Here is a 10,156-nt window from a genome sequence, read left to right as displayed (position 1 = left end):
CCCAGCCTGGGTAGACCCTCTCCCCCGGGTCATCCCGGGGCGAGGGGATAGGAGATGGAGAAACTGAGGCCCGAGGTGGTCAATCTTGTACCTGGGCTGAAGGTGCCAGGCCCCAAAGAGCGGAGTGGAGTAGTCTGGGACCCGGAAGCTGGTCGGCCGCCCCTACCCACCTCCCAACCCTGCCTTGCCGGTGCGGCGGCGGCTACAGACAGATTGGCTTTATTCGTGGACACGCGGAGCGGGGAGGCGCCCGGGCCTGCCCACCCAGGACACGCTCACACGGGGGGGTAGGGGACTCTCCATGCCACAATCACGACACACGACGCCCGCGTTCGGACTGGGCCGGCTGAGGGAGGGGGCATGGCACAGCCTGGCTCCTGGTTTTGGCTTAAAAAAAAAAAAATTCTTGGGGTCGTTGTGGGAGTGGGGTGGGAGGCTCTGGGGCTGGCCCGGGGGGCTCCCAGAGAGCCTCTGTCGGGAGTGTGGGAGGGGGAGCCGTCGCTTTCTGATCTTCATTTAAAAATACATAGAACATGCTACATCCGCGCAGACGTTGGACGGGATGGGGTGGGGAAGAGGCAACATAGGTGGGGCGAGGCTACCAGCCATGGCCGCAGCGCCGGCCCTGTCCACGCCCCAGGGTTGGACGCGGGCGGGTAGGACAGACAGATGGACAGACACCAACACAGGCTCCAAGGGGGCGCCTCGGAGCAAAGGAAGATCTTGTGTCTGGGGGGAAGGGGTAGAAGGACAGCCCTGGTTCTGGGGGTCGGGGCAGGGGACAGGGAAGGGATTGTGCTGCTGGTGGGGGGCCGTCCTGGGCCCTTACGCCTCTGGCTCATACTCCTGATACTCCTCCTGCATCAGAGGGTTGGGGGTGGAGTGGGGAAGAGCAAAAGAGGAAGGGGTTGGAGACCAAGTAGCCAGGTTTTGGCCCCGAGACTCCTCCCCCTCAAGGAGGAACAGCGCATGCCCCTCTCCCTGGGCAAGGGAGGAACCTGGAAGTTGGGGACAGCTGGGACTTTCCTGGGCAGGGGTGCCTGGGGCCCAGTGCTAGGCCCCATCTGTCCTCCCTCCTTGCTGCCACCTCCTAGGGCCTGGGTTCTAGAAAAGGAGGGTGTGGAGTTCCCTGGCCCAATTCTATCCTATCAGGACCTCCCACCCCAGCTGGGGATGGTGGCAATCTTCTGGGATGCCCAAAGCCCCACCCAGCCCTGCCACCCCTCACCTGGGGCGGTTCCTCATAACTCTCCCCTTCTGGCTCCATCAGGGGCTCGATCAGCGGCTCCTCAGCAGCTTCCTGGGCCACTTCCTCTGGCTGCCGGCAGAGAAGGGACAGGGCCATGAGGGCAGCTGGGGGATGCTCCCCAAATTCCTACCCTGGGAAGCTTTTGGCTGATTGGGGGGAAGGCTAGGCTTTGTTGGCAGACAACCAGAATTTTTAATTAAATTGTTTATTTGGAGTGCCTTGGAAGTGGAATGAAGGGGTGAGGGGTGAAATCCCCCTAGATCACCATGAAGCTGGGAGTGGCGAGGGGAAGTGGGGCTCTCTCATACCCCTCTCCCCAGCTTCTGGTAGCCCCCTGCACTTCCATCATTTGGACTGGATGGGATGGGGAGATAGACAGTACACTCAATCACCGATTTATCCCTACCTGCCTTGTGTCAGGTTCTGCTGGGCATCAGGACCCCAGAGATAACCCTGGAGGCTCCTCTGGACTGAAGGGAGATGGAAATTCTGAGACAGGGCTGGGCAGGAGCTCTGAGACAGGGCTGGGCAGGAGCTCTGAGCCATTCCCCTGCCACCTTCCACCCATCCCTCCCCCAGGGTCCTGTGTGGCCTGGTTTCTTCAGCTGTTGCTATTTTAAGATAAGCTGGAAGCAACAGCTCATGGTGTTGCTTGGATGTGTGAGCTAAGACTCTCCCCTCCTGCCTGCATCTGCTGCCCAGACGGGTGCAGAACAGCAGGCACACAAATAGGGGGGCTGCCAGACACATGGCCAGCCACCTGCAGGTGAGCACATGTATGTGCACAAACATGAGACAGAGCTGGCTGCACATGGGCACACACAATCACCCCGGGTCCATGCACAGCTGTACAAGGCCACATGTGGGCTGCCACACTCCTAGACCCCCAGGGGGAATCTGTAGGGAGGGGGTATACCACCTCCCCATTTCCCACATATAACCACTGTCCCTCCCTACTGGGCAGAGCTAAGAATCTTGGGAACCTGAGGGGTTGGCCCTGAGAAGGCCTGCCTGACCACCTCTGCCTCCTAGTTGCCTTACCACCCCCCCCACCCCGGCAACCTCAGTTCCTTCATATTACCAGCGCAGGTGGGGCCCCGTGGGCACGTGAGTTTACAGCTCCTGACCTGGTTCATTTCCCCCAGTGTACAGATGGGTACACCAAGGCCTAGGAGGTGGGGAAATGTTAGTTTGCCCCAAGTCACCCAGTATTAAAAATTCCAGCCTGAGCACATTGTTTGGCAACAACCCACATGCCCAGCAGCAGCGGAAGGGAGGTGTGCAGTATGGCTCCTCACGGGATGGATGGCGCACAGCGAGAGGGGAGAATGGCGTGGTTGAATACCATGCGTGGTTGAATACCGCACTGTTGAGTGCAAGCAGCCAGGTGCAGAAGAGCGTGCACTTTGTGATAATGTGTGTATGGAGTTAAAAATACCCAACTCGGGGCACCTGGGTGGCTCAGGCGGTCAAGCGTCTGCCTTCAGCTCAGGTCATGATCCCAGGGTCCTGAGATCGAGCCCCGCATCGGGCTCCCTGCTCAGCGGGAAACCTGCTTCTCCTTCTCACTCTGCCCCTCCCCCTGCTTGTGCTCTCTTGATCTCTCTCAAATAAATAAATAAAATCTTCAAAAAAAAAAAAAATCCAACTCATCTGTGGTGACAGAAGTCAAGAAGCAATGACCCTTGGTGGGGGAGGCAGGGCCAGGACCAAGGTGATGTGAATAAGGCACTCAGGTTGCAAATGTTAGGAAGGCCCCACTCTCAGGGCCATGCAAATGAGACCCCAGAGTGAGTGTCCCCCTCAAATTTTGTGTCCCAGACCCCTCCCTCATCTTACCTTCATCTTAGCCGGGGGTTAGGGACTGGGAGGAGGTCTAAGGCAGGCTTCTGAAGGGCTGATGTCCTGTGTCTTGATGTGAGTGCTGGTTACATGGGGGGTTCGCTCTATGAAAATGTCATGGGGCTGTGTGCTTTCTGTATGTATGTTGCACTTCAATAAAAAGTTTACTTTAAAAACATTTCAGCCCGGCCACTCACTAGCTCAGGTCAGTCACTTCACCTCTGAACTCAGCTGCCTCAGATGGGAAATGCCATGGTGCTGTCTGCTCTGTAGGAGGACAGGGAGGGTCCCATGCTAAAGCATAGGAGCAGGCTGGGAGGTCAGGACACTCAGAAATGTGCACCCTGGGCTTGCACGGGTTCCCCAGGCCTGGTAGCCCCAAAGGGCTGCTGTTTAAATAGTAAGTCCGTGATCCTGAGCTCCCTTGAGAGACGAGGCTTGGGGTGTCAGAAGTGGTGGTAGGAAGGAGGAGGCCGGAGAGGAATGGTTCTGGGCAAAGGCCCTTTGAGGCTGATGCCTCAGGCTCAGATCTGGCTTTCTCTGCACCCCAGCTCCCAGCACGGGGCCTGGCCCTGTGCTGGTTCCCAGCAACTCCACTGACATAAACCTGAGCTTATCCTCCCAAGCACCTTCTTAAAGAGGCAGGCAAGTCAGTTCAATTCTCTGAGCCTCAGTTCCTTCATCTATAAAATGGACACGTTGTAGCGCCTTCTTCCCAGAGAGTGTAAAAATTCAGTGAGGTACTCCATGTACCAAGTCTAGAACACTGCCTCCCCATACAAGAAATCAATGAATGGGAGGGATCCCTGGAACAATGATAATAAATGGGAAGTCACACAGCTGGTAAAATGCACACATAGGACTTGAGCCAGAACTTCCGAGTTAAGTCCCAGACTTGTGACAGGGTAAAGGATCAATTGTGTAAAGGCCTGCCGTGAAGGGTGGTCCCTGGACCCGCAGCATCAGCATCACCCAAGTACCTGTTTGAAATGCAAACTCTCCGGTCCCACCTCAGACCTACTGAATCAGAAATTCTAGGGAGGTGGCTGACAGTCTGTATTTTAACCTGGCCTCCTGATGAATCTGACGCACACATAAGTTTTGAGAACCTCTGATATATATCTAATCTGTGTAAGAGCCCTCTTGTGTTCATCTTCTGTCTTACAGGCAAGGAAGCAGGCTCAGAGATGTGATGGACTCTGCCTAGGGTCACGGAGTCAGGGCGTAGTGGAGGTGGGACTCAAATCTAACTGTGTGGCGTTTCAGAGTTCACAGCTCTTACGCTGTAGTGTGTCCTAATGAAGGTATCTGCCTTCATGAACCTGGGGGTAGCCACCACTGCTCCCCTGGGGGAACACGCCTGCACAAATATGCAATGCACAACTCAGCCCTCCCCCGTGGCCCACACTCGCTCATGCCCGCCTCAGGGCCTTTGCCCATGCTGTTCCTCCTGCTTGAAATACAATGCTCACAAGGCTTACCTCATCCCTTGGATGTCAGCTCAAATGTCACCTCATCAGAGAAGCCCTCCCAACTAAAGTAGTCCCCTTACCCCTTGACTCTCTTTCGTATCACCTTTGTCTTTTTTTCATAGCACTTATCCCTGTCTGAAACCATCTCATTCATTGGTTGTCTATCTTCTAGCATCAGCTCCATGAACATAGGAACTTATTCACCACGGCAACTCCTAGAATAATTCCTCTCTGGCACGGATACTTGTTGAACAACAAGAAAGAACGAACAATCCATGACACGCGGACATGGCCCATAATGGCCCAGGTCACACTCACAAGCAGGATACATGCATACGGCTAGACCTGGGTCACTGTCACAGGGAGCACCACATCCCTACACACCACGCGAACTCATTCTGAGCTGAGTCTACAGAGCCCTGCAGAACGTGAGGCAAGCCGTGCCTCAGGCTGGCTGGGGGAGGAGGAGCCTGGTGGCACATGTATGGGTGGGCATGCCTGGCCCGCGTGTGTGTTCGTGTGTGTGTGTGTGTTTGTGCGTGCGCGCGGTCAGAGGATAGCTCACCTTCAGATCAGTGGGGAATTCCTCCTTCTTCACCAGGCCCGTGGCTGCTGCAATGTTCCCAGCCCCAGAGAACACGGCTCCTCCCAGATGGGACGCCTGCTCCTTGGTTTTTTCAGCCACTGGAGCAGGCAGAAGATTGGGGAAGGGGGTTGGGGGCCAAGGTGAAGCAGACAGAGATTCATCTCTCCCCCTCACGGTGTCCCAGCTGACCTCCCCTCACAGAGCATACTCTCAGGAATCCCTGGGGGTGCCCCCTTCAACCACCATCCCCCACCCTCCAGATCCCAGCCGGATCCCAGGCCTGAGGTGAGGGAAGGGGGCTGGCCGGGGCTGGGCTGGTACCTGAGGCCACTCCTTGTACCACCCCCTCTCGAGTCTTGCTTCCTGCAGGGACAAAAAGGAGCACACATCAGGACTCTGAGCTGAGGGAACAGAGCCTCTGGTGAGCATGGTGGTTACAGAGTGGGCAGAAGGACCCAGTCGGCAGTGGTAATCCTGGTCCCGTCACTGCCTCCTCGGGCCCCCAAATCCCACGGGTGCCCCTCCTCATCACTGCACTGAGCCCTCCACACCTACTTCCCGAGGACTTTGAGTTCTCCCCCACTGTCTGCCCCTCCTCCACCTGAAATGATACCCGCAAGAGGGTTGCTGCCTGAGAGCCAGCAAATGTGCAAAGCACATTTCCTTTACCTCTCAGCCCAGGGTGAGCAGGTGAGGGTGGCAGTGGGGGTGGAGCAGGGGGCGGGGGGCGTGGTATGTATTTAGGAAAGTTCCTCTGGTGCCATTGATTCCTGACTGCCCATATCCCACCTATGGGCACTCACACCTGCCAGCCCCCACTCCATTTCTTCTAAAGACTCTTCTAACTGGGGTGTGAGTTCCTCCTTCCGGCCAAAGTGAGGAGTGTCTCAGGTATATGATGGGTCTGAGGGTGCCTGACATCCACGGCACTGGCTGGGTCTTCTCCTAGCTGCTGCGAAAGGCAAGATGGCCTGATCAGAGGTGGGGGGCAGGAACCTTCAGGGAAGCGGGGAGTCTCCTATTCTAAGGATGTGGCAATGCAGACAACAGCTGGTAGACCCCGAAATTGGTAAATGGGTGTCTGGGTGGGCTGAGGCTGGTGGAAGGAGAGGACAGCATGGGAAGGCAGGAATCTCCTGGCTATGGCCAGCCAGACGGAGACAGCTGTGGGGAGGGGTGTGTGTGCGCGCTGCATGGCACCCTGTTATTCCTTCTACAAACATTTGCTGGCACCCACTCTGTGCCGGGTCCCGGGCCAATGGCTCACCATCAGATGGGGGTAAGAGAAGAGCAGATTTGGCGCCCTGGACCTCAAATAGTGGAGAGAGGACTTCCAGCCTCCAAGGGGTACATGGTAGGGGAAGGGCACTGCCTGGGCCTTGAAAATGGGGGAACAGGTAGATATGCAGAGAGGAGACTGGGGAGGGTATCTCAGACACAGGAAACCACGCAGACAGGGCACAGAGAGGTGTTCTTTCTGGGCCTGCACAGAGCACAGCAACACTGTCTGTGCACCTGGAGAGATGGAAACACGGACTGAGGCAGGACCGTGAACGGCGTTGAGTTACAGGCTACAGGAAGCTGAGACTTTAATGTGTAGGAACCGGGAGCCATTGGGGGTTCCTGGGCAGGGGGAGGAACAGGAGGTGCCAAACTGAGGGCAAGGGGGTGCTTCAAGTCTGTTAGCAGGGAGACTGTGTCAGGTGCCAGGGATACATAGGAGCGAAAGGACTGGGTTGGGGGAGGGAGGTGGGAGGCCAGAGCTGGGGCCTGGCAGCTGTGGGTTCAAGCCTCCACCTTACATCCATCACCTGTGCCCTAGTTCCAGCCACCCTCATCTGCTGCCTACACTACCTCCCAGCAGGCCTCCCTGCATTTGGTGTCTCCCCAGAGACCCGAGGAAACTTTCTGTACTGAAGTCAGATCATGTCAGTCCCTAGCTTACAATCTCTCATGGCAGGTTGTAATGATCCTTTGCCCTGGCCAGCAAGGGCCCCCTCATGAGCTGCCTCTTGCCCATTTTTCTGATCTCATCCCCCACCACAGCTTCCTGCCCTCTGCTCTCCAGCCCTGTCTCCTTCAGTCTTTTCTGCTTCCTCCAACCCCTCTCCTCCACCCAGCTCCTTATTCTTTGGGATTCAGCTCAAATGCTATCCTCTTTGATTACCTTACTGCAATGGTCCCCATCCCAGCCACTTGATGTCAGATACCACTATTGGAATGCTCTGCATCCCTATCAGGAGAGTCGGCACCTACTAGCACGTAGTAAGAAGTCAATAAATATTTTTCAAATTGCCACAATCCCTAATCTGCCACAACCCTAGGCAAATTAACCAGCCCTCTTCCACCCACACAAAGGATAATTCTGCCTACTACACACCAGTGAGCCCAGAATCACCACAGAAATTCAGTAACTGTCAGTTTGGGGCCTTGCATCCCCTTATACAAATGACCCTGCGGGCTCCCTCTCCTCTCACACTTAGGGTGAGAGATTTCAATCACTCGGCCTCTCTCCTCACACAGCGGGAAGCTGCAAGGAGGAGGGACCCAGAGGCAATGATGGGGCCACAGGCATCGGGAGGCAGGAAGACCCTGAGAGCAGCCCTGAGGTGAACGCAGCAGGAGGGGGGCGCTAAGTGGCAGCCCCAATAACACAGGAGGCAGCACCCGCCAGGACAGGGGCTCGGGAGCCCATAAAGCTTGGCTCCAACTCCAGCTTCAGGTCTCAGCAGCTGTGTGACCTTGAGCGCGGTAGTTAAACCTCTGGGAACCCCACTTTTCTTGGTCTGTGGAATGGGCGAGGGGCACGAAGTGAAGTAATGGATGTTAGGGCATTGGTACTTGGCAAAGAGTAAGGGCTCAACACCAGGTAAGTAGTAATCATGTGAAGAGTAAGAAAAAGGCTATCTGCTTTGACCCATGCATTGGTCCCTGGCCTTTCGGCTGAACCCCACCCTCTCACCAACTCTTCCCCCCATTCTCCCCTCCCCAGGGTCTCATCACTGACCCAGGCTTCCTTCAGCTGGCTGTGTCCCCAGTGACCCCTGCTGACCCCGCCCCATCTGCTGACTCATATTCTCCCGCTCAGACCCCTCCGCGGACAACTCCCTCCCGGCAAAGACCCTGGCCCCACTCCCTCGAAGGACACCCGAACCCTGCATAGCCCCGGAAGCCTTGCCCCTTGCCCACCGACGTAGAGGACGCCCTCCTTGGTCTTCTCCGCGGCCTCGGTGACCCCCTGCTTGGTTTTCTCCGCGGCGGCCACGACGCCCTCCTTGGCCATGGACAGGCCCTTCATGAACACGTCCATCCTGGCGGCCTGGGAGGGCGAACACACGGGCACGCGTGCGCTGGCCCCGCACCCTCACCGCAGCCCTTCCCGTGGGACACGGGTTACCCCCTCCTCGCCTTCCTGAGACCCCGGCGCCGTTCCGGGCCGGGAGCCCTCTCCCGTCTTACCCCCCTCCCCAGCGTGAGGCCACAGGGCCGCGACGAGTCCCGGCGTCCTTGAAACCCGGGGACGCCAGAGGAGCCACTGCCTCGGTTATCCGGGGCCCTGCAACCTGCAGCCCCGCGGAACCGGGGTGCTGGGCTCGGCGCTCAGCCCTGGGGCCTGCCTGTACACATGACAGAGTCACACGACCATACACACAAACATTCTCCGCCGACACGCTCACGTGCACATGCAGGACACGCAGACGTTCAAACGCGCACGGACACCAAACGCACACACGAACACACGGGCGCGGGCGCACGTCCGCACGGCCCCCAGCCGGCCGCACACACAGAGCAGCGGTCACACAAACACCCCAGGGCGCACACTGGCACGCACCTACCGGAGCCCTCTCTCTGTTCTCCAGCGGGGTCCCCGTCTCGGCTCCCAGCCGCTTCCCCATCCCGCCCAGTCCCCTCTCGCTCCCCAGCCCCTTCCCGGACCCCGGCGTCCGGAGCGCGGCCGCCTCACCTGGAAGCTGGGCCCCGGCTGGGGATGGAGCAGCGGCTGCGGCTGCGGCGGGCGGACGCAGGGGCTCGGCTAGGCCGGGCTGTGGTGGGCTCGGGGCGAATGGGGAATCGGGGCCTCGCCAGGCGCCCAGGTCGGTCGGCAGCAGGCGGGGCGCGGGCCCTGAGCCGGGGCGCAGCGGTGTCCGGGCCTTCGGTGCGTCGCCAGCCACGGATCGCGCCTTGCGCCCCGCTCACTCGCACGCTCCGGCTCGGGCTCCGGCTCCCGCTCGGGCGCTGCGGCAGCTCTGAGCTCAGCGCCCCCTCTGGCGGCCGCACCGCCCCCTCAGCCTGACTGACAGGGGGGCGGGGAGGGTGACATCTCCGCGGAGCCCGCTCGCCTCCCGGGGCCGACCCCCGACGCGCCGCTGGGGACCCCTGGGCGTCAGACTCGCGTCCAGCCCCCAAAGCCTAATCGGGTGGGGGAGACAATGCAGAGCGCCAAGAGTAGGGAAGAAATACTACCTGCAGTTGGCTTTGGGGTTCAAATGGGTTCGAATCTCAGCTGTGTTTTTTATTAACTGTGGGACCTTGGGCTACCCAGCCTTCCTTTCTGAATGCCAGTTCCTTTTTCTGTAAAATAAGGTATGATTTGCTCAACAGATGTTGACTGAGCGTTTAGACAAGTGCCAGGCAGGTCTGAGGCTGGAGACAGTGGAAGAGGAAACCAAGGTCCCTGCCCTTGGGGCGTTTACAATGATGTGTTTGTGTGTGTGCAGAAATGGGACACAGGACAGAAACAAACGTGTCAACACTTAAACCTAACAAGGTTGTTTCAGCTTGTGACGAGTGTTATGAAGATAATGGCATGGTGATGTAACAGAATGACTAGAGGAGGGTGCTTGAGACAGAGTGCCCAGGGAAGGCCTGTGTGAGGAGCCAGTGGGAGCAGAGACCCCAGAGAGGCACCCAGGCCAATATGGGCAAGATCCATAGAGAGGGAACTGCAAGTGCAAAGGCCCTGAGACAGGACTGTGCTTAGGAACAAGTAAAAGGAAGTGCAGCTGG

General features: G+C 58.0%; 1 protein-coding gene across 1 annotated transcript; it reads right to left on the bottom strand.

Annotated features, from left to right (window-relative positions):
* Positions 1 to 203: 203 nt before the first annotated feature.
* Positions 204 to 9,386, bottom strand: SNCB (synuclein beta). The gene is made up of 6 exons (XM_045887290.2): positions 9,114 to 9,386; positions 8,339 to 8,468; positions 5,471 to 5,512; positions 5,129 to 5,247; positions 1,229 to 1,318; positions 204 to 858 (listed from the first exon to the last, which is right to left on the bottom strand). The coding sequence occupies exons 2-6, from the start codon at positions 8,457 to 8,459 to the stop codon at positions 826 to 828; spliced, it is 405 nt and encodes a 134-aa protein (XP_045743246.1). The 5' UTR covers positions 8,460 to 8,468; positions 9,114 to 9,386; the 3' UTR covers positions 204 to 825.
* Positions 9,387 to 10,156: the final 770 nt, after the last annotated feature.

Source organism: Mirounga angustirostris, unplaced genomic scaffold (genome assembly GCF_029215605.1).
Source record: "Mirounga angustirostris isolate CCGP_5_RB_7025 unplaced genomic scaffold, mMirAng1.0.hap1 SCAF_7, whole genome shotgun sequence".
In the NCBI taxonomy this organism is placed as follows: Eukaryota; Metazoa; Chordata; class Mammalia; order Carnivora; family Phocidae; genus Mirounga; species Mirounga angustirostris.
This window is presented reverse-complemented; position numbering and strand designations above follow the sequence as displayed.